General features: G+C 42.1%; 1 protein-coding gene across 6 annotated transcripts in view; it reads right to left on the bottom strand.

The window, feature by feature from the left end:
• The window catches only part of LOC139176077 (ATP-binding cassette sub-family C member 4-like), a 401,158-nt gene that overhangs the window by 254,840 nt on the left and 120,974 nt on the right, over window positions 1-25,344 (bottom strand). For all 6 annotated transcript variants that reach the window (XM_070800386.1, XM_070800387.1, XM_070800388.1 and 3 more), the window contains 2 exons: window positions 15,280-15,390; window positions 14,068-14,188 (listed from right to left, as the gene is read on the bottom strand). In XM_070800386.1, the coding sequence (XP_070656487.1) occupies window positions 14,068-14,188; window positions 15,280-15,335 (177 nt within the window). In that variant the 5' untranslated portion in view covers window positions 15,336-15,390. The remainder of the gene's footprint in view (window positions 1-14,067; window positions 14,189-15,279; window positions 15,391-25,344) is intronic.

Raw genomic sequence — 25,344 nt, 5'->3', positions numbered from 1 at the left:
TACCCCTTCCCCCATTATCCTCTATGCGTAACTTAAGGTATAAAAACTACTTTGGAAAATAAAATGCAGGCCTTGTTCACCCAAACTTGGTCTCCCCATGTTGCACTCTCTCCCAAATTCTGGCTGAGTCTCCATCTGGAGCATGGAACCCGCCATGCTTGCTAACTATGCTTGGGCTTCTAAGATCTGACCGGGGATCTTAGTGTCTCCTCTCCTTCGAGAGAACGGAAGGATGCCTGCGGCCTACGTAAGTGGTGCAAACTTCTTGTCTTGAAGTTTTATTGGTCTCCCGCGTAAACCAAACTACTCAGCCTCTTTTCTCCACTGAATTTCCTCACTGAGCTATCCTTATTTCAGCCTCTTTTCTCCACTGAATTTCCTCACTGAGCTATCCTTATTCTATTACTCTTTATATCCTTAATTAACGTTTAATTAAGCAGTTGTTTCCTGATCCTCGCCTACGTCTCTCCTTCGAATACCCTGGATCAGCCGGGGCTGGACCCTGGCAACAAAACAACAAAATAAATAACAACAACCACAAAATTCATTAACCCCAAAGGAGAAGCAACTCACTATTTTGAAAATTAGTTTTTAAAAAGTAAAAACAGGCAGTTCAAGATGGCAGAGTAGAAGGACATGCACTCATCTCCCCCTGCAAGAGCACCAAAAATGCAACTAACTGCTGAACAACTATTGAGAGGAGGATGCTGGAACATACCAAAAAAAAAAGATACCCCACATCCAAAGACAAAGAAGACACAGCAAGACAGTAGGAGGGGCACAATCACAATGAAATCAAATCTCATACCCATTGGGTGGGTGACCCACAAGCTAGAGAACAATAAAAGCAAAGAAGTTCTCCCACTGTTGTGAAGGTTCTGAATCCCATATCAGGCTTCCAAGCCTGGAGATCTGACAAAGGAACTGGGACTCTCCAGGGAATCTGACCTTGAAGGTCAGTGGAATTTCAGACTTCCATAAGACTGGGGGAAACAGAGACTTCAGTCATAGACGGCACAAACAAAATCTCATGCACACCAAGGCCCAAATGGAAGGAACAGGGATCCCACAAGATACTGAACCAGGACTACCTGCTAGCATTGGAAGGTCTCCTGTGAAGGCATGGGTTATCAGGGGCTCACCACAGGGTCAGGGGCACTGGAAGCAGCAGTCCAGGAAGGTCCCCCTTGATGTAATCCCTCTAGGAGGTCACCATTAACCCTACCATAGACCCCACACCTCAGAGCTGGGTCACCTCAGGCCAAACAACTACCAGGGAGGGAGTGCAACCCCATCTTCATCAGATAATTGGATTGAAACTTTACTGAGCAAGGCCTTGCCCACCAGAGCAGGACCCAGTTTTTCCCACCACCAGTCCTTCCCATCAGGAGGCTTACACAAGTCTCTTTGCCTCCTCCATCAAAGGGAAGACAGAAGAGACAAGAAGAAATATAGTCCTACAGCAGCTAAAACAAGAGCCATATTACAAAATATCAATCAAGATGAAAAGGGAGAAAATTATGTCCCAGATGAAGGGACAAGATAAAACCCCAGAAAAACAACTAAATGAAGTGGAGCTAGGCAACCTTCCAGAAAAAAAGAATTCAGAATAATGATAGTGAAGATGATCCAGGATCTTGGGAAAATAATGGAGAAGATGCAATAAATGCTTATCAAAGACTTAGAAGAACTAAACAAACAGAGATGAATAACACACTAGAAGGAATTAATAGCAGAATAACTGAGACAGAAGAACGAATAAATGACCTGGAGGACAGAAAGAATGAAAAGAACTGAAGACAAAGAGACCTCTGGGACAACATTAAGCATGTGAACATTTGCATTATAGGGGACCCAGAAGGAGAAAAGAGAAAGAAAGCACATGAGAAAATATTTGAAGAGATAATAGCTGAAAATGTCCTTAACGTGGGAAAGGAAATAGTCAACCAAGTTGAGGAAGCATAGAGAGTCCAATTAGTATAAACCCAAGGAGGAGCACACCAAGAAACATAGTAATCAAACTGACAAAAATTAAAGACAAAGATAAAATGTTAAATATTAAAAGCACCAAGAAAAAAACAACAAATACAAGGAAACTCCCGTCAGGCAATCGCTGATTTCTCAACAGAAACTCTACAAGCCAGAAGGAAATGGCACGATATATTTAAAGTGCTCAAAGGGATGAACTTACAACCAAGAATACTCTACCCAGCCAGACTCTCCTTCAGATTTGATGGAGAAATCAAAAGCTTTTCAGATAAGCAAAAGTTAAGAGAATTCAGCACCACCAAACCACCTTTACAACAAATGCTAAAGGAACTTCTCTAGCCAGGAAACACAAGAGAAGGAAAAGACCTACAGAAAATAAACAAAAAATTAAGAAAACAATAATAGGATCAAATGTACCAACCAAAAGACACAGACTGGCTAAGTGGAGGAAAATATATGCATATGTGCACTTCCAATTACGACATCACTCCCTGACCCCTCAAATTTTATGTAATTATTTTATATTGCAAATACTTTGGCCACCTCATGTGAAGAGTTGACTCATTGGAAAAGACCCTCATGCTGGGAGGGATTGGGGGCAGGAGGAGAAGTGGAGGACAGAGGATGAGATGGCTGGATGGCATCACCAACTTGATGAACATGAGTTTGAGTAAACTCCGGGAGTTGGTGATGGACAGGGAGACCTGGCATGCTGCAACTCATGGGGTCGCAAAGAGTCTGACACTACTGAGCGACTAAACTGAACTGAACTGAGTAGACTTCCCTGGTGGTTCAGACAGTAAAGAATCTGCCTGTGGGAGACCCGAGTTTGATCCCTGGATCGGGAAGATCCCCTGGAGAAGGGAATGACAACCCACGCCAGTATTCTTGCTTGGAGAATCCCACAGACAGAGGAGTCTGGTGGGCTACAGTCCACAGGGTCACAAAGAGTCAGACATGACTGAGCAACTAACATTTTCACGTCTTTCTTTCATTTTATATTGTTAGGTTAATTATGGTTTGCAATTGTAATTATCCTTTCTTTTTTTATCTGGCTACTGATTGTGAAAACTGATAAACATGTTTTGCTATTGTGATTATGTAACTAGTACTCACTTAATGCCATTTTGTCATGATTGGTCAACAGAAAAATAATACTCTATATCATGAACACTGCAATTTAATAGAATAACTTGTTACCACTTTTTAAAATTCAGATGCATATCAGAATTATCTTGGAATTTTTTGAAAAATACAAATGTATAGGTATTGCTTTTTTTTTCCTCCAGAGCTTTAGATATATCTCTAGTGAGCAGCCATGTTTAAAAATAACTGGACTATATGATCTTTTACTTTTATCTAATTTGTTTCACTTTTTCTATTTCATATTCAGTGCTCCAATTTTACTTAGTTTGTATTTTCCAATTTCTCCATCTCTTCTTTTGTTTTTGATGTTCTTCCTCAAGCCTTTATCAAGTGCAGTAGGAAAGCTTTTGTATACATAAATAATATGTATAATATATGTATATTTTAGAAAACATGAACTTTTGCTTAGCTAAAAATTTTATGACATTTTGATTCTACTTGTTTGACTTAGTATGGATAGAATGCTAGATTTCTAATTATAAAAAAAATAAATACTTGAAAAGCAACAAAGGTTTACTGTATAGCATAGGAGCTATAATCTATATCTTATATAGCCTATAATAGAAAATAATTTCAAAAATAATATACGCATATATGTATAATTGAAATATTCCCTTGTGGCCCAGATGGTAAAGAATCTGCCTGCAATGTGGGAGACCTGGGTTCGATCCCTACATTGGGAAGATCCTCTGGAGAAGGGAATGGTAACCCACTCCAGTATTCTTGCCTAGAGAATTCCATGGACAGAGGAGCCTGGTAGGTTATAGTCCATGGGGTCACAATGAGTTGGACAGGACTGAGTGACTAACACTACTATATATAATTGAATCACTTTGCTGTGCATCTGAAAGATTGTAAGTCAACTACAGTACAACAAAGCACATATATTAAGAAAAAAATGTAAAAAAGAGACTTCACTGGTGGTTCAGTGGTTAAGACTCCACACTTTCAATGCAGAGAACATGGGTCTGATCTCTGGTAGGGAACAAAGATTCCACATGTCACTTGGCTTGGCAAAAATAATAAAGAAGGGGAAAAAATGTTTTAAGTTAAAAAAAAAATAAGAATTTTCCCTGCCATTCCTATACATACTATAGCTCAGAGTAACCAAAGAGTTAACAATGGCAAAGTGGCTCTTTATTTTAGCTAATAAATGAAAAAGGTAAAAATTAGAATTAGAACATCAACATTTTGTAATTCCTAATGAGTTAATGAAACTTGAGTAATGATCATGAATAGTTACTAACATCTCACACACATAAAAAGAGAAGACTTTGTCTACTTTATAAGGGAGGTGCACAACCCTACAAGCCTACCTCCTATATAAAGGAGGGGCAGGGAAATCCTGAATGAGTCAGATCAGCTTCTAACCACTAACTTAAGGTGCCAGAAAGTGAAAGTGTTAGTCGCTCAATCATGTTCAACTCTGTGACCCCATGGACTGTAGGCTGTCAGAGGAACATGTAAAGTGACACAGGGAGAGAAGCAATCAGCCAAATCCAGACTGTGTGAATCTCTCCAGGACAAACAACTTGGTTTCTTCCATTTAAATAATAATAATAAGTAAAATAAATAGCTGAGAGGAGACAGACAAGAGGTGGAGGGGAATAGAAATTAATCCATGCAACCTCTGTCAACCAAATGTGCCTTTTTTTATTTTGCTTCAGACTACAAGGCAAGGGGAAATAGGATAACTGTGTGCAATGGCTCGATATTGATGATATTAAAGTTAATATTTAGGCATAATAATGGGGATAGAATTATATAAAGGGACAACTCTACATCTTTTAAAGATACAGACTAAAATATTTACAGAATAAAAATGATGTGATATCTAGGTACTGCTTCAAAATAATTTGGGGAAGTGAGAGTAGAGGTTCAGATGATTCAAGACTGCTCATGAGTTGGGAACTACTGAAGCTGACTTAGGATGACATAGAGGCTTATTTTCCCTCTACCCTCTGAGTTCTTAGCTAACACTCCCTGTAATAAAAGACAGAATAACAAGAGAAAAAGAAACAGAAGTTTATTAATATGCAGACCTCCTATATACCTGGGAGATACTCAGGTATCTCCTGGCTCAATTCACTACCTTAAATACCATCTTGAGCTCAAGACAAACAGAAAAGTGAGGTAGTACTTATGAGAGATTAATAGGAAACATGGGACTGGGTGTGTCATGCACATTTAAGACTTCTGGAAGACTTTTCCACTGACAGGATTCTTATGTGATTTAGAGCCATCTTTCTGGTACAAAGAAGGAGACACCCTTACAAATGGAGATTTCCTTTATCAGTGTAAATGTCCCTCATAGAAGGTTAGCTTATACTCTGTCTTCAGAGCTTCTCCTGTGTCTATTCTAAAAAAAAAAAAAAATAGCTCAAAACAATCCAAAGATGCATAGATGTATGTTCTGGGGTGACATATTCTGTTACCCTGTAATCCTATACTGGTTTTGTATTTTTGAAATATTCTTGAAAACCTATGTGGCACAACTGAAACTAATACAATGTTGTAAGCCAATTATACTTCAATTGTTTTTAATTTTTAATGCTATGTACATGCTTTTAAGAACAAGATGAAAGTGGATTGAAAAGATAACCTTCATTTATTGAAGGAGGAAACAGAACAGGCTCCATCTTGAAAGCAGGACTCCATCTTGGGCTGGACTGTGGACTTTGAGCTATATGCCCAGTATCTATGGAAACAATATACCAATGGAAAACGAGACCCCCCAGTGAAGGAGCCTCAGGACTTGTACCTAGACTCTCCAGTCACCTAAAGTGAAGTCGGTCAGTCATGTCCAGCTCTTTGCTACCCCATGGTCTGTAGCCTACCAGGCTCCTCTGTCCATGGGATTTTCCAGGCAATAGTACTGGAGTGGATTGCCATTTCCTTCTCCAGGGGATCTTCCCAAACCAGGGATTGAACTCAGGTCTCCCGCATTGTAGAAGGACACTTTACAGTCTGAGCCACCAGGGAAGTCCAGTCGCCTAAAAGAATGTGCTAATTATCTCTGTAACAGAACAAAGTCATAAATCCCATTATGCTTATCAGGGTATGACCACAGGCCTATTGATAAATGTCCACTGTTTAAATATCTAGGCTTATGACACATGAATCATGGGATAACTTTGATCGTATCTCTCTTTCACCTTGTCCAGACTAGTTTCAAGGAATTTAGGGAGGTGGGTTTGAGCACGTACACTTAGAGTATAAAAGGTTTTCACAAAAACTGGTCAGGGTCCTTGGCTAAGAGGAGACTCTGCCTTGGGCCCACTCGTGTAATAAACTGCACTCCACTATCTGCATTGTCCTGAGTGAGTTTGTTTCCCAGAATGCGTGGCTACATTATGACTCAAGGTCATCACTGTTGATATTACTAATACCAAATGGATAATATATACACTCAAGAACCAGCAGGATACACACAGCAGGTCCCTGTCCATGCTCAGTGCTCCTTCCTCCTGTCCCTTACTGTGTTGTCCTCAATGGTTGCTCTTACCCCACTGTACCTTTTCCACCACCAGCCCCACTCCCTAGTCCCAGTTGGTTGGAGGTGAGGAACATTTAGAACAAAAGGTTGGGAAAGGTAAGACCCAGTATGGCTCTTGGGGAATCAGCTCTCAGTCAAGGCAGAAACCTTACTGTGGGACTCGGAGGTTTCTGTCTACTTCTTGCCTATCAGCTGAGCTCCAAAGTGAAGGTTTACACAAATATGTATTTCCTACAGCCTCCACCTGGACCAGAGACCGTCAGCAAAAGTGACCTCAGACAGAGACCAAGTAACTGGGTAACCAGGCAATGCTAGGCCATTTCTAAGGGTCATGAGAATAGGACATAACTCCTGGCCACTCATCGCCTCTTAGAGAAAGGGACTGAGTGAACCCACTCTGGTTCTCTGAGATCATCCCACTTACACAGCAGCAGGTGGAGACCTCACCTCTCAGAGAGAAGCACTGATAACCTGGGAGGTGGTCTCTGTGTCTCTGGCCCAGGCAGAGGCTTCAGCTCCTCCTCTCCACCCTGAGGGCACTAGGCAGGCAGAAACCTGTCCTCCCAACCTGCTATCCCTGTGGAGGTGCACACAGGGGCCAGGCATGCTGGGAGCTCTCTGGCTATTCTGTCCTAATTAGGAGTGACCTACAAGCGCACCAAATTCAACATTAGTCTGGTACTTGTTTCTCTAAGCATTAAAGGGATTCCTAATATTCACAGGACAGAGGTTTTCATAGTTTGAATCCTAACCCTAAAAGCTTCACCCTGAACTGGCATCACCTGCCTCTTCTTGCTGGTGCTGCCAGTACTTATGGTCAGTAATAGCACACTGCTTGGGAATCATGGATAATCTGCAAGGCATTCTGTGTACCAGAGGAATTAAGAGAGCTGGAGGTCACAAAGAAAATCTGTTTACATTTTAAAACATCCTGCGTTCAGTTTAGATCTTCCATTATCTAAAATACAAAGAGCAGGGACTTCCCTGGTAGTCCAGTGGTTAAGACTCCACAATTCCAATGCAGGAGGCAAGGGTTTGATCCTTGATCAGGGAACTATGATCCCGTATGCCATGTAGCATGGCCAAAAAATAAAAATAAATAAATAAATAAATAAAACAAAGTATATACTATGCTTTTCTAAAAAAAAATAAATAAATAAAATACAAAGACAGGAAAGCAGCATAGACAGAAGATCACAAAATGGGAAGTTAATTTCATGAAACCAATTATTTAGCTTACATTCCATCTAACTCAGCAGATTTAATCACTGAAAACCCAAACACCACCTGCAAATCATTTCTGAAAGGTAGCAGACTCTTTCTAGCTTTTTTATAAGAAATAACTTCTTTCTAACTTTTCCAAACAGCAGAGGGTCAACAGATAAATCTAGGAAAACAGAAGTATTTGTGTCGGATTTCAGGCTTCTTTTAGCTGCCAGGGGAAATACTCAACATTTACTTCTCATTAAGCTTTACTGTCCCAAAACTTCTTGAACTTCACTGCATCAGAATGAAGAGTTCTTCCATTATTATCCCAATCTGTCCAGCTGGTCCTACCCAACCATCACCTAAGACCTCAGGCCTGGGGCACACACTGTGTGCAGGAAAATGTATTCAGATAACAGGGAAGGAGAACTGCTCCATATCCCAGTAACTGACCTAGGGTTCTCATTTTCACTGAGCAAATGTGCCTCCAGATTCACAGAGATACCAGCTCTTTGCTAGCTTCCAGGTACTCTAAGTAACAACATTGATAATCTGGGCAGAGATCAATTCCTTGAGGTCCCAATGTTGTCATGTCCAAGAACCATTACCTTCCTACTCAAGGAGTCAATCTGTTATGGTGTCTTAAGAGTGTGGATGGTTATTTAGAACTTAGCTCACCAGGTCAGTTACAACCACTTCCACTTGGGGATGGTAATGAGGGCAAGTGGCTTCCTGAAGGGCTCCTGGCCCACCTGAACAAAGCATGACACTGCTGCTAATAGTGTCAACACCTAGTCACTTCAGGAACCTGGGGTTCAACCACCTTGATTCCACCCTCATTTATGATCCCCAATCTGACTCTCTGTTCCAGGGAGTTCCTAGTATCCTATTTCTTATACTTAGGCCAAGGTCAGGATGCATGAGTCTCAGACCATAAAAACAAAGCTCTTAAGATGAGCCTTCTTCACCCCGGATGAGCTCTCAGTCATTGAGATGGTCAGGCTCAGAAGTCAGAGAGGGAACCTCAGTCTGTCCTTCATGCTTCATGTGACCACAGGCACATGATATAACTGCTGCTGCTGCTGCTAAGTCACTTCAGTCATGTCTGACTCTGTGCGACCCCATAGATGGCAACCCACCAGGCTCCCCTGTCCTTGGGATTCTCCAGGCAAGGACACTGGAGTGGGTTGCCATTTGCTTCTCCAATGCATGAAAGTGAAAAATGAAAGTGAAGTTGCTCAGTCATGTCCGACTCCTAGTGATCCCATGGACTGCAGCCCACCAGGCTCCTCCATCCATGGGATTTTCCAGGCAAGAGTACTGGAGTGGGTTGCCATTGCCTTCTCCCATGATACAACTACTCGGTACTAAATGTCCTCTCTTCTTAAATGGGGGTAATACAATACCTATGAGTTAGTTGAATTAACAAAAGGAATAAAACTTTTACCACATATAAAGTACTCACAACTACTGAGTATGAGCCCCTTTACTGCTACTAGTACTTCTAGTACTACTACAAAGGATGAGCCCCCACATCTGCAAGGCCCTTGACTTCCCAATTCTCTGCCATGACCACCCAACAACCAACCTCCTGAAAGAGGAGCCAGGGCTCCACCAGTTGCATCTTATGCAACCTCAGGCCTGGCCTTCCTGGAAGTATTTCTGGAGATAAACAATTTTGGAATCAACACTCCCCACTGCCCTTCCCAAGGCACTGCATTTATCTAGGTGGTCCCTGCCCTCTCAGAGGTAGCACTCTGCCCCACATACCTGTCCTATCCTCTGGCACAATGACCAACCCACCTGTGTCATCAAGGAGAGCTCTGTCTCCCAGAACTATCCAGTCACCTGTGAGCTGACAGATTCTCTGGTTTCTCCAGTTGTATGGGGCAGACTTCACCTACCCAGCTGCCTACAGCTTGCAGTGCCCTTCAGTAAAACAGAGTCTTTTTCTTTCCTTTTTCAACCATGCCAGGCAGCATGTGGGATCTTAGTTCCCCAACCAGGGATGGAACCTGCATTGGAAGCATGGCATCTTAACCACCAGACCACCAGGGAAGTCCAACAGAGCCTCTTAAACAAGCAACCACACCGCCCACCCATAAACCACCTGACCCAACCCCTTCACCCCAACACAGTGGACTGATGACAACCCACCACATTCTCCATGTAAAACACCTCTTTCTCAGCAACTGCATCTTCCATCCCTCCTGCTCTCAGACACTCACAGGCCACCCATGTCCCTAAGGCAGCACTAAGGGACCACAGAGAGCATGAGCCACCCAGGGGGGTCTGCAGCAGAATTCCAGCAGGCTCAGCCAGAACAGGGGGCTGACGGCACTGTGTCCCCAGGTGGAACTGTCTCACTGGGGAATCTTGACCCAAGCCCTTCAGGGTCATGGAGGTTACTGACCTCACAGCTTCTGCCTTTGGTTTTCCCTGTACATCCCTTCCTTCACCCTCTGCTAATGCCAGGCTCCCAGACTCCACCTTCAACCAGCAATCCACCCCCACAGCCAGGGACAGGAACCAGCATGGGTGGCTCACGAATTCTCCACAATTCACAGTGAAACTGGAGCTCCTCCCAATCAGGGCCTTTGGCTTGGGATACCCAGCCCACTGGGAAGGGGGCAGCCAGGGGAATGCATGTACTCTTGGGAGCTCTGGGCAACTTCAGCTGAGATGCAGGGATCCAGATTCTGTTCCCCTTGAAGAGGAGGAGGTGACAATTATCACTTTAGGAAAACATTTATCCGATGTGATCTGATCCATATGACCCAACCATCTCACTACTGGGCTTATACACAAAGAAAACTATAATTCAATGTACAGTAAAAAATCACCACAATATTGTAAAGTAATTATCCTCTAATTAAAATAAATTACTTTATTTTTTAAAAGACACATGAATCTCAATATTCACTGGAGCACTATTTAAAATGGCCAGGACATGGAAGTAACCTAAATATCAATCAACAGAGAAATGGATAAAGAAGATGTAGTACATCTATACAGTGTAACATTTCTCAGCCATAAAAAGGAACAAAAATGGATCATTTGTAGAGATGTGGATGGACCTAGAGAGTGGCATACAAAGTGAAATAAGTCAGAAAGAGAAAACAAATATTGTATATTAATGCATATATGTAGAATCTGAAAAAAAACAATATAAATGATGTTAATTACAAAGCAGAAATAGAGAAGAAATTTATGGATACCAAGGAGGAAGGGGAGATGGAATGAACTGGGAAAGTGTGATTGACATATCTTCACTACTATGTATAAAATAGATAGCTAATGAGAACCTACTGTATAGCGCAGGGAACTCTACTCAATGCTCTGTGGTGACCTAAATGGGAAAGAAATCAAAAAAGAGGCAATGTATGTGTTCATGTAGCTGATTCACTCTGCTGTACAGCAGAAACTAATTCAACATTGTAAAGCAACTATATTCCAAAAAAAGTTAAAAACAATTATTTGCTGAGTACCTTTGCTATTGTAACTGGGAAGAGTTAATTTTGATTCTTCCATGATAGATCTGTGTCTTAGGCCCCTTTTGTTGTTACAGTCACACATAATGGCCTGCCTCAGAGAATCCTGCCCCTTTGTCTGGCTGTTAAACGAAATTGCCTTTGTTCAGAACCCTGTCCACCTGTAGATGGCAGGAAGGAAGAAATTAACACATCCCCCTGCCTGAGGCTTGCCATTCTAGGAGATACTTGCAAGATTAAATGGCCTTTTAACTTTGTTTCCTCACCTCGCCTCACCTCATCTCTGATCCATAAAAGAACCTGGTATCCAGAACCCCAGAAGGATGGTTACTTTGAGACATTATTCTGCCACCTTCTTGGTCAGCCAGCTCTGCATTCCTCGGATTCATTGGCAGCTAGCAGTGTGAGCTTGGACTTGGTGACATTACTGGGGCTCTGGTCCAAATTTACTTTCTCAAAACCATGAGGCACATATTCCTTGAGGTTCTAGGATCTTTTTTGGTCAAAGATCATTATATCATTTACTAATCACCAACAATATCACCATCCCCAAGAAAAAGAAATTCAAAAAAGCAAAATGACTGTCTGAAAAGGCCTTACAAATAGCTGTGAAAAGAAGAGAAGCAAAAAGCAAAGGAGAAAAGGAAAGACATACCCATTTGAGTGCAGAATTTCAAAGAATAGCAAGGAGAGATAAGAAAGCTTTCCTCAGGGATCAATGCAAAGAAATAGAGGAAAACAATAGAATGGGAAAGACTAGAGACCTCTTCAAGAAAATTAGAGATACCAAGGGAATATTTCATGCAAAGGTGGGCTCAACAAAGGACAGAAGTGGTATGGACCTAACAGAAGCAGAAGATATTAAGAATAGGTGGCAAGAATACACAGAAGAACTGTACAAAAAAGATCTTCATGACCCAGATAATCATGATGGTGTGATCACTCACCTAGAGCCAGACACCCTGGAATATGAAGTCAAGTGGGCCTTAGGAAGCATCACTACGAACAAAGCTAGTGGAAGTGATGGAATTCCAGTTGAGATATTTCAAATCCTAAAAGATGATGCTGTGAAAGTGCTGCATTCAATATGCTAGCAAATTTGGAAAACTCAGCAGTGGCCATAGGACTGGAAAAGGTCAGTTTTCATTCCAATCCCAAAGAAAGGCAATGTCAAAGAATGTTCAAACCACCACACAATTGCACTCATCTCACACGCTAGTAAAGTAATGCTCAAAATTCACCGAGCCAGGCTTCAGCAATATGTGAACTGTGAACTGCCAGATGTTCTAGTTGGTTTTAGAAAAGGCAGAGGAACCAGAGATCAAATTGCCAACATCCACTGGATCATCAAAAAAGCAAGAGAGTTCCAACAACATCTATTTCTGCTATGCCAAAGCCTTTGACTGTGTGGATCACAATAAACTGTGGAAAACTCTGAAAGAGATGGGAATACCAGACCACCTGACCTGCCTCTTGAGAAACCTGTATGCAGATCAGAAAGCAAAAATTAGAACTGGACATGGAACAACAGACTGGTTTCAGATAGGAAAGGTATACATCAAGGCTGTATATTGTTACCCTGCTTATTTAACTTATATGCAGATTACATCGTGAGAAATGCTGGGCTGGAAGAAGCACAAGCTGGAATCAAATTTGCCGGGAAAAGTATCAGTAACCTCAGATATGCAGATGACACCACCCTTATGGCAGAAAGTGAAGAAGAACTAAAGAGTCTCCTGATGAAAGTAAAAGAGGAGAGTGAAAAGGTTGGCTTAAAGCTCAACATTCAGAAAACTAAGATCATGGCATCTGGTCCCATCACTTCATGGCAAATAGATGGGGAAACAGTGGAAACAGTGCCAGACTTTATTTTGGGGGGCTCCAAAACCACTGCAGATGGTGACTGCAGCCATGAAATTAGAAGAAAGCTTACTCCTTGGAAGGAAAGTTATGACCAACATAGACAGCACATTAAAAAGCAGAGACATTACTTTGCCAACAAAGGTCTGTCTAGCCAAGGCTATGGTTTTTCCAGTAGTCATGTATGGATGTGAGAGTTGGACTATAAAGAAAGCTGAGCACTGAATAATTCATGCTTTTGAACTGTGGTGTTGGAGAAGACTCTTGAGAGTCCCTTGGACTGCAAGGAGATCCAACCAGTCCATCCTTAAGGAGATTAGTCCTGGGTGTTCACTGGAAGCACTGATGTTGAAGCTGAAACTCCAATACTTTGGCCACCTGATGCAAAGAATGGACTCATTTGAAAAGACCCTGATGCTGGGAAAGATTGAAGGCAGGAGGAGAAGGGGATGACAGAGGAGATGGTTGGGTGGCATTACCGACTCAATGGACATGAGTTTGGGTAAACTCCAGGAGTTGGTGATGGACAGGGAGGCCTGGTGTGCTGCGGTTCATGGGTTTGCAAAGAGTTGGACACAACTGAGGGAATAAACTGAACTGAACAATATCCTAAGTTGGAATAAAACATCTTTTCTTTTCAGTACTTCTTTCCAGGATACTACATTTTAATCAGTTAAAAGGGAAAGAGTAATCCACCAGAGGTCCAGTCCTTTAAGTATCTTTGTATTCTAAAGATAAATACAGCCATTGAGCTACATCATGTTTCCTAGACATCTTATCCTCTGATATTAAACCTCTGGCCTCTTTCCCTACCAGTTGTATCCATCTCAGTACTGATCTGCATGTAGACAGTAACACACTTTATATAAAAGCTTTTACCTCAAAAAGCTTAAAAATTGCAAAAGGCAAATAGGATTTCCAGTAACACTTTATGATTGCTTTCGTTAAAGAAGGCTCCCGTGCATCTTTCTCAGCTCTCTTCACTTCCTGATCCCAGTACCTGTGATGAGAAACAGCACAGTGAACAGCGTGTCCACCAAAGGGGAAAGGAGGTGGGGCGGAGTGGGAGAGGAGCCTGCACTACAGGGTGCTCTGTGGCTACCCTATAGATGCTGGCTAACTGCCCACAGGGCTTCTATGAGCAAAGATGAATGGTGCAGACCCTGAAGCACCACGTGTGCTTCCCTTCAACAAGCCTTGAAGGGAAAAGTCCTAGTCTCGGGAAATGAGTTCCTCCCAATCTTTGCTGGATTCACAGCACCATGAACAGCTCAAGAGGGCAGACACCTTCCTCCTGCTGAAGAAAAGAAGCTAATTCTGACTACATGTTGGAAACTGTTTCTCTGACTTGCTTTTTGTTGCTTTTGTTATTACAGTCATAGGTAATGGCCTGCCTCAGAGGACCCTGCCACTCTGCCTGACTGTAAACTAAAGTGCGTTTGTTCAGCTCTTAGATAATCTGACTCCCCACATGTGAATAGAAGAGATTAACACTCCCCTTCCAAAGGCTGGCCATTCCCTTGGAGATGTGTTATAGGACTGAAAATCCTTTCACTTTACTTCCCCACTGCCTCTCCCTCTCTATTCTGCATTTTGACTTTAGTTCCTCATTGCTTCCTTCTCTCTGACTCTACAAAAGAACCTGGCATCCAGACCTCCACAAGATGGTTACTCTGAGTCACCAGTCTGCCACCTTCTGGGTCAGCCAGCTTTCCGAATAAAGTCATATCCCTTGCCTCAATACCTTGTCTCTCAGATTCATTGGTCTGTCATGAGGTGAGCAGAGTGAGCTTGGACTCAGTAACACTCCAGGGACCCCACACCCAGGACAGAGCTCAGCCTCCAAGGCCTCGACTGTGGGCTCCCTCCACTTGCACAGATGCACAGGGAACATAGACTCCCCGAACCTCCAAAGTGGGCTAAGACCAGGGTTAGCCTGAGACGGGTGAGTATACCAGGTCAGGGGAGGAGGCTCAGAAGAACCCAGAGGAAGGCAAAGCCACCCCCCCCCTCCACCACCATACACATACCTTTAGCCCCATGTGGAAAATTCTCACTCTCCCTCCCCTTCTCCCTGTTGCCAGTGCTCACCCTTGCAGCTTTTCTCCAAGGTGCTGGCAACGATCTTCTGGAAGCACCGAGTACATGTCATCTTTTTCTAATCTCCGTTTGTGACCAATTTTAAACAAGGGATTTATCCACCTGTTAAAAATTAAGAGAAAAGAAGAGAGATGGAAATTCAAACTACATATCTTGTTGCAGAGAAGAAGCCAATTCTGACTCCATGTTGAAAACTGTTTGACTCGCTTTTATTAGTAAAATCATACACAATGGCCTCGTAAAAGAACCCTTACCCTTCTGATTGACTGTAAACTACAGTGTCTTTGTTCAGCTCATGGAGAGATAGTTTGTCTCTCCCTACCTGTGAGTGGAAGAGCTTAACACACCCCTTCCAAAGACTAGTTATTCCCTTGGAGATGGTTTGAAAGACTGAAGACCCTTTTACTTTACTGCCTCTGCCTCTCTATTTTACCTTTTGACTTTAGCTGTTTATTGTTTTTCTCTCTGTGATCTATAAAAGAATCTGGTATCCAAACACCAATAAGATGGTTATTTTGAGGCATTAGCCTGATATTGTACAGGAGATAGGGATCAAGACCATCCCCAAAGGAAAAAAAAAATGCAAAAAAGCAAAATGGCTGTCTTAGGACACCGTACAAATAGCTGTGAAAAGAAGAAAAGCAAAAAGCAAAGGAAGAAAGGAAAGATGTACCAGTTTGAATGCAGAGTTCCAAAAAAATACCAAAGAGAGATAAAGCCTTTCTCAGGGATCAATGCAAAGAAATAGAGGAAAACAATAGAATGGGAAAGACTAGAGATCTCTTCAAGAAAATTAGAGATACCAAGGGAACATTTAATGCAAAGACAGGCTCAATAAAGGGCAGAAATGGTATGGACCTCACATAAGCAGAAGATATTAAGAATAGGTGGCAAGAATACACAGAAGAACTATTCAAAAAAGATCTTCATGACCCAGATAATCGCGATGGTGTGATCACTCACCTAGAGCCAGATATCCTGGAATGTGAAGTCAAGTGCGCCTTAGGAAGCATCACTATGAACAAAACTAGTGGAGGTGATGGAATTCCAGTTGAGATATTTCAAATCCTGAAAGATGATGCTGTGAAAGTGCTGCACTCAATATGCCAGCAAATTTGGAAAACTCAGCAGTGGCCACAGGACTGGAAAAGGTCAGTTTTCATTCCAATCCCAAAGAAAGGCAATGCCAAAGAATGCTCAAACTACCACACAATTGCACTCATCTCACACGCTAGTAAAGTAATGCTCAAAATTCACCAAGCCAGGCTTCAGCAATATGTGACCCATGAACTTCAAGCTGGTTTTAGAAAAGGCAGAGGAACCAGAGATCAAATTGCCAACATCCAATGGATCATCGAAAAAGCAAGAGAGTTCCAAAAACATCTATTTCTGTTTTACTGACTATGCCAAAGCCTTTGACTGTGTGGATCACAATAAACTGTGGAAAATTATGAAAGAGATGGGAATACCAGACCACCTGACCTGCCTCTTGAGAAACCTGTATGCAGATCAGGAAGCAACAGTTAGAACTGGATATGGAACAACAGACTGATTCCAGATAGGAAAAGGAGTATGTCAAGGCTATATATTGTCACCTTGTTTATTTAACTTCTATGCAGAGTACATCATGAGAAACGCTGGGCTGGAAGAAGCACAAGCTGGAATCAAGATTGCCAGGAGAAATATCAATAACCTCAGATATGCAGATGACACCACCCTTATGGCAGAAAGTGAAGAAGAACTAAAGAATCTCTTGATGAAAGTGAAAGAGGGGAGTGAAAAAGTTGTCTTAAAGCTCAACATTCAGAAAATTAAGATCATGGCATCTGGTCCCATCACTTCATGGCAAATAGATGGGGAAACAGTGGAAACAGTGGCTGACTTTATTTTTTGGGACTCCAAAATCACTGTAGATGGTGACTGCAGCCATGAAATTAAAAGAAAGCTTACTCCTTAGAAGCAAAGTTATGACCAACCTAGATAGCATATTGAAAAGCAGAGACATTACTTTGTCAACAAAGGTCTGTCTAGTCAAGGCTATTGTTTTTCCAGTAGTCATGTATGGATGTGAGAGTTGGACTATAAAGAATGCTGAGAACCGAAGAATTGATGCTTCTGAACTGTGGTGTTGGAGAAGACTCTTGAGAGTCCCTTGGACTGCAAGGAGATCCAACCAGTCCATTGTAAAGGAGATCAGTCCTGGGTGTTCATTGGAAGCACTGATGTTGAAGCTGAAACTCCAATACTTTGGCCACCTGATATGAAGAGCTGACTCATTTGAAAAGACCCTGATGCTGGGAAAGATTGAGAGCAGGAGGAGAAAGGGACCACAGAGGATGAAATGGTTGGATGACATCACTGACTCAATGGACATGAGTTTGGGTAAAGTTCACGTGTTGGTGATAGACAGGGAGGCCTGGCATTCTGTGGTTCATCGGGTCACAAAAATCAGACATAACTGAGCTACTGAACTGAACTGAGCCTGCCATCTTCTCTGTCTGTCAGTTCCCCAATTAAAGTCTCTACCTTGCCTCAGCAGCTCGTCTGTCAGATTCATCAGCCTATTGTGAGGCAAGCATAGTGGGCTTGGACTCAGTAACAATCTCTAATTAGAACCCTATATTAATGAGCTTTATTAAAAAGAAAAGTCTACATTTCAAATATATAGAGATATGATTGGGGGGAATATATGGGCATCCCTGGTGGCTCATTGGTAAAGAATCCACCTGCTAATGCAGAAGACATGGATTTGATCCCAGGAGAAGGAAATGGTAACCCCCTCCAGCATCTTGCTTCAGAAATCCCAGGCACCCAGGAGCCTGGCGGGCTATCGTGCATGGGGTCACAAAAGAGTCAGACACAACTTAATGACTAATCAACAATACTTTCATATATATGCCCTAGCTCTACACACTGCTACTGCTGCTGTTGCTAAGTCTCTTCATTCGTGTCAGACTCTGTGCAACCCCATAGACGGCAGCCCACCAGGCTCCCCAGTCCCTGGGATTCTTCAGGCAAGAACACTGGAATGGGTTGCCATTTCCTTCTCCACACTAAAGGGGTCCTAAAAGCAAAGACACACCAGCTGCAAAGAACATTCTAGCACCCCAATGTTAGAGGTTTTGTTTCTTTAACCTACACAATTACAAAATATTTTTCTCGTGATGAGAACTTTCACAGTTGAGAAATAAATACTGCTTCCCATATCAGTAAACAAAGGATATCAGAGTCATCAATGATTGCAGTCACCTCCCTTTGAGTGAGTGAACTGGTGAGTCCTTTGGGAACACAGGAAGGAAACAAACAAACAAAAAACCATGCTACATGTTGTTGCTGTTCAGTCGCTCAGTCATATCTGACTTATTGCAACCCCATGGACTGCAGCACACCAGGGTTTCCTGCCCTTCACAGTCTCCCAGAGTTTGCTCAGATTCATACCCATTGAGCTGATGATGCCATATAACCATTTCATCCTCTGTTGTCCCTCCTTCTCCTGCCCTCAATCCTTCCCAGCATCAGGGTCAAACTGCAGCAACCCCCAATAGTGACCCCAGAGGGAGTACAGAATGACAAAATACAGAATACTGGCCCCAGATAACTGAGGTGCATATCAAAGGAATGATTTCCTTGAGCCCAGATTCCTGCATCTTCCCATTCAAAGAAAATCACTAAATTTTTTGAGATATTTGGTTTTCTTTCATTAAGAATATTTTGACGTTCAGACTACCTGTCCATTAGGGAAAAACTCCTATCTAACTGGGCTCTATACCTTCACCTCCTCAGAGCACTTTTCTCAGGGTTACTTGAGATGCTTCCTCCTAGACTTGAAGTCTTAAGAATATCTACTGAATAAAGCATAACTGTCAATATTTAGGCTCTGCAATTTTTTTTCAATCGACTCTCTTAGGTACTTTGCTGCTGCTGCTGCTGCTGCTGCTGCTGCTAAGTAGCTTCAGTCGTGTCTGACTCTGTGCGACTCCATAGACGGCAGCCCACCAGGCTCCCCTGTCCCTGGGATTCTCCAGGCAAGAACATTGGAGTGGGTTGCCATTTTCTTCTCCAATGCATGAAAGTGAAAAGTGAAAGTGAAATTGCTCAGTCGTATCCGACTCTTCATGACCCCATGGACTATAGCCTACCAGGCTCCACCACCCATGGGATTTTACAGGCAAGAGTACTGGAGTGGGGTGCCATTGCCTTCTCCCTTAGGCACTTTAGGTGCTTTCAAATATGCAATATAGTAATTTTTCAATGTATTAGTAGTTTGGGGGAGGTAATTTTAACTTTATTTATTTATGGTTGCACTGGGTCTTCATTGTTATGAATGGGCTTTCTTGAGTTGTGTCGAGCAGGGGCTACTCTCTAGTTGTGGTGCTCAGGCTTCTCATTGTGATGGCTTCCCTTATTGGGAGCATGGGATCCATGCTTCATGGGCTTAGTTGCCTTGCAGCATGTGAGGTATTCCCAGACCAGGGACTGAAACTGTGTTCCCTGTATTGGCAGGTGGATTCTTTATGACTGGACCACCAGGAAAGTCTGCAATACAGTATTATTAACTACAGTTACTAACCTGGACATTAAGTTTTCATGATTTATTTGTAACTGGAATTTTGTGCCTTTTGTTCCTCTTCACCTAGATCCTGGTTTTTAATACATTTTTTCCTAAAAGGAACCAGGCTCCTTGAAGCAATGGCTAACTTCAAGGTTGGGAGACTGTGTGCAAGCACTGACAATTAGCTGTTTTGATTATAATGCAATTTCCTAACATCAAGCTATGGAGACATCCATTTCAAAAACATTCACCTCCAGTGAACACATGCCAGCTACATGACTAGATAAAGAGCCAGGCCAGCTCACCCACAAAGTTCCCTTTTGTAGAAAGTTCAGGTTGACATGATAACAGATTATCTCACTGCCTGCTTGCTTCTCTCTTCCTGTTTTTTTAATTCCCACTCTCATGTTTTAATTAACCAATAAAGAGTGAACTTGTTCCATACTAGACACCACACTCTCAAACCCAAAAAGGCAGAAACCCAGATCCAAATACTCTCTCCCTAGACTACACTAAAGCCTTTAACTGTGTGGATCACAACAAACTGTGGAAAATTCTTCAAGAGATGGGAATACCAGACCAACGTACCCGCCTCCTTAGAAATCTGTATGCAGATCAAGAACAACTGTTAGAACCAGACATGGAACAACGAACTGGTTCCAAATTGGGAAGAGTACCTCAAGGCTATATATTGTCATGCTGCTTATTTAATTTATATGCAGAGTAAATCATGAGAAATGCTGGGATGGATGAAGCACAAGCTGAAATCAAGATTACTGGGAGAAATATCAATAACCTCAGATATGCAGATGACACCACCCTTACGGCAGAAAGTCAAGAGGAACTAAAGAGCCTCTTGATGAATGTGAAAGAAGAGAGTGAAAGAGCGGGCTTAAAACTCAACATTCAGAAAACAAAGATCATGGCATCCAGTCCCATCACTTCATGGCAAATAGTTGGGGAAACAATGAAAACAGTAACAGAATTTATTTTCTTGGGCTCCAAAATTACTACAGATGGTGACTGCAGCCATGAAAATAAAAGATGTTTGCTGCTTGGAAGAAAAGCTATGACAAACCTAGATAGCATATTTAAAAGTAGAGACATTACTTTGCTGGCAAAGGTTCGTCTTGTCAAAGCTATGATTTTTCCATTAGTCATATATGGATGTGAGAGTTGGACTATAAAGAAAGCTGAGTGCCGAAGAATTGATGTTTTTGAACTGTGGTGTTGGAGAAGACTCTTGAGAGTCCCTTGGACTGCAAGGGGATCCAACCAATTCATCCTAAAGGAAATCAGTCCTAAACATTCACTGGAAGGACTGATGCTGAAGCTGAAACTCCAATACTTTGGCCACCTGATGCAAAGAACTGACTCATTAGAAAAGACTCTGATGCTAGGAACAATCAAAGGTGGTAGGAGGAGGGGACGACAGAGGATGAAATGGTTGGATGGCATCACGGACTCGATGGACATGAGTTCGAGTGAGCTCTGGGAGTTGGTGATGGACAAGGAAGCCTGGAGTGCTGCAGTCCCGGGGTCTCAAAGACTCGGACATGACTGAGTGAACTGAACTGAACCGAACTCTCTCTCTTTCATCCAGGACATCACTGTGTCACCCAACATGTACCTTGTGCCCTCCAAGACATGTGAGTGATAAACCTTGCCTTTTCAAAGTTCCCTAATGGTTGTTGCTGAGACTAGTCTCACAATCCTAAGAACTACAAGTACAGGTCAGGTCACAACACTGGTTCCAAAAAAGGAACATCTGCGGGTGCTGCTATAACTAGTGTGAACACAGGTGAGCAAAGCCCCAGGCATCTCCAGCAGCAGAACCACTATCAGTAGGTGAAAAACAACAGCCAGAGAAATTATAAGCCAGGCCTGGAACACCTTGCACCATAAAATAAGGAAGTGTGCAAGGAATTGAGAGATGAAATTATTTTAAGAAATTAAATATTTCCTGCAATATCAGTAAACAAGGAAGTAACAAACATCAGCAGGAATTAGTGAGCCCTGAGGAAATTCAGGAAGGAAAAGAATACCTGCCATCTAGTAGCAATCAGACCTCAGTCACTCTCTGCAGCCATTCCCTGTGATGAGCCCTAAGGAAACTAAGCACATGAAAACACAGGATACTAGCTCCAGATAACAGAGATACATATCAAAGGAATAACTTCAATGAGCCTAGACTCGTCTTCCCATACATATAAAAGCACTAAATTCCTTAACTGGGATATTGGATTTACTTTAATTTACAATAATCTTTTGATGTTCCTGGATATTTCCCCTTTGTTTCAAAACACCTATATATCCTAGCTCCTCCTTTTGCCTCCCTGGAGCCATTTCTCTAAGGCTGTCTCCCAGGCTGCAGTCCTCATTTTGCCTCAGTTCAGATCAGTTCAGTTCATTTCAGTTCAGTCACTCAGTCGTGTCCAACTCTTTGCGACCCCATGAATCGCAGCATGCCAGGCCTCCCTGTCCATCACCAACTCTTGGAGTCTATTCAAACTCATGTCCATCGAGTTGGTGATCCATCCAGCCATCTCATCCTCTGTCATCCCCTTCTCCTCCTGCCCCCAATCCCTCCCAGCATCAGGGTCTTTTCCAATGAGTCAACTCTTCACATGAAGTGGCCAAAGTATTAGAATTTCAGCTTTAGCATCATTCCTTCCAAAGAACACCCAGGACTGATCTCCCTTAGAATGGACTGGTTGGATCTCCTTGCAGTCCAAGGGACTCTCAAGAGTCTTCTCCAACACCACAGTTCAAAAGCATCAATTCTTCAGCGCTCAGCTTTCTTCACAGTCCAACTCTCACATCCATACATGACCACTGGAAAAACCATAACCTTGACTAGATGGACCTTTGTTGGCAAAATAATGTCTCTGCTTTTTAATATGCTTTCATCAAGAGGCTTTTTAGTTCCTCTTCACTTTCTGCCATAAGGGTGGTGTCATCTGCATATCTGAGGTTATTGATATTTCTCCTGGCAATCTTGATTCCAGCTGTGCTTCTTCCAGCCCAGTGTTTCTCATGATGTACTCTGCATAGAAGTTAAATAAGTAGGGTGACAATATACAGCCTTGACAGACTCCTTTTCCTATCTGGAACCAGTCTGTTATTCCATGTCTAGTTCTAACTGTTGCTTCCTGATCTGCACACAGGTTTCTCAAGAGGCAGGTCAGGTGGTCTGGTATTCCCATCTCTTTCAGAATTTTCCACAGTTTATTGTGATCTACACAGTCAAAGGCTTTGGCATAGTCAGTAAAACAGAAATAGATGTTTTCCTGGAATTCTCTTGCTTTTTTGATGATCCAGAGGACGTTGGCAATTTAATCTCTGGTTCCTCTACCTTTTCTAAAATCAGCTGGAACATGTGGAAGTTCATGGTTCACATATTGCTGAAGCCTGGCTTGGAGAATTTTGAGCATTACTTTACTAGTGTGTGAGATGGGTGCAATTGTGTGGTAGTTTGAGCAATCTTTGGCATTGTCTTTCTTTGGGATTGGAATGAAAACTGACCTTTTTCAGTCCTGTGGCCACTGCTGAGTTTTCCAAATTTGCTGGCAAATAAATTGTAATTCCCAACTTTCATGTTGTGAAATATTTTTTCAACAGAATCATGAGGATGTGTAGAAAGGACAGAGAAGTCAACTTGAAGGGCTCTCACTAGAGAAACCTGGGATACTTCAAGAACAGAAATAAATAAATGGGGCTTCCTTGGTTGCTCAGTGGTTAAGAATCTGCCTGCCAATGCTCACAAACCACAACTAGAAAGTAGCCCCTGTTCTTCACAAGGAAAGCCCACACACAACAATAGAGACTCAGAACAGCCCAAAATAATAAAGATACAATATTGCCTTTAGAAAAAAAAAATTAAAATATATGGCAATGAATCATAACTCACTAAATAATGAATGAATCCACGAATCCTTACTGTAACATAAACAAGAGAGAAGGGAAAGCTTTTTCATTCTAGAATGCAAACAAACATAGAAGCAACAATGGAGTTAGAAAATTATCCATAGAACTTAAAACTAATGGGTAAAAGTTTGATGTGGAGTATGATATTTATATAATCTCAAATTATCTCTCTGCAAATTATTTATTAATTTTAACAGGAGAAAGCAGTAACTATATAGAAGATCACCCCACAAAACCCCATTCAAATCCAGTATGCACTGTGAAAGCAATAATAATTAATATGCAGAGATAACCCAAAGACTAAGATCAATGTACTGATTTTGCCAGGGTTAGGAAAGTTTCAAGGTGAAACAATAATAACCCTTAAAAGTGGAGATCAGATTTCTTATACCTATTGCTTTATTTCTAGCACAATATATAGTGCAGAGAAGATGCTCAAGAATTATATGTTAAATAAATTAATGTCTATGAATTATTAAATAAGCAATAAGAGACTGAGCTTCAGATTGTGCAAACCCTGCCTGGCATGCCTAAAGGACCTGGTCCAGGAGTCAGAAGACTGGATTCTACTCCCAGCAGTGGTAATGAGGAACCAGGGCCTTGAAGGTCCACCTCCCCACTGCTCCCCTACTCCATTCCAGTTCAGACTTTCATGACCTTTAATATTTCTAGGTCTCAATTTCATTCCAAAACAAAAGTATAAATCTATAAGTTTTTATTACCAAACTTGCTTAAAAGATGTTGGGTCATTTATCCTACAGTTATTCCCTACAGAAATCACTCAGGAAATTAGCACTGGGACTTACCCAGATAATGACATCCTGCCTGAGAGGTCCACTGTAAAATTCTGCTTGGGCAGGAAAGATGCTCAACATCACTAACCATTAGAGAAATGAGACACCACTTCACACATTTTAGAGGAACTAATATGGGGAGAACAAAGAAGAAAAGAGAAGGTTTAGCAAGGATGTGAAAAAACTGGGCACTTACACACTGATGGTGAGGTAGGGGGTGTAAAATGGACACAGGATAAATACTGTATGATTCTACTTACATGAAGATACTCAGAGCAGTCAAATTTAGAGAGAAACAAAGTGGTCCTGTGGTTCCCAGGGGCTGGAAAGGGACTGGGAGTTAGTGTTTAATGACACACTAATGCAGGATGAGTTCCAGAAAAGGGAGTTTCAGAAAAACATCTATTTCTGCTTTATTGACTATGCCAAAGCCTTTGACTGTGTGGATCACAATAAACTGTGGAAAATTCTGAAAGAGATGGGAATACCAGACCACTTGACCTGCCTCTTGAGAAACCTGTATGCAGGTCAGGAAGCAACAGTTAGAACTGGACATGGAACAACAGACCTATTTTGGTTCCGAATAGGAAAAGAAGTATGTCAAGGCTGTATATTGTCACCCTGCTTCTTTAACTTATATGCAAAGTACCTCATGAGAATCGATGGGCTGGAAGAAGCACAAGCTGGAATCAAGATTGCCGGGAGAAATATGAATAACCTCAGATATGCAGATGACACCACCCTTATGGCAGAAAGTGAAGAGGAACTCAAAAGCCTCTTGAT

This window comes from Bos indicus, chromosome 12 (assembly GCF_029378745.1).
Source record: "Bos indicus isolate NIAB-ARS_2022 breed Sahiwal x Tharparkar chromosome 12, NIAB-ARS_B.indTharparkar_mat_pri_1.0, whole genome shotgun sequence".
NCBI classification, from domain to species: Eukaryota; Metazoa; Chordata; class Mammalia; order Artiodactyla; family Bovidae; genus Bos; species Bos indicus.
Note: the sequence above shows the minus strand (reverse complement) of the source record. Positions and strands in the feature narration are given on the sequence as shown.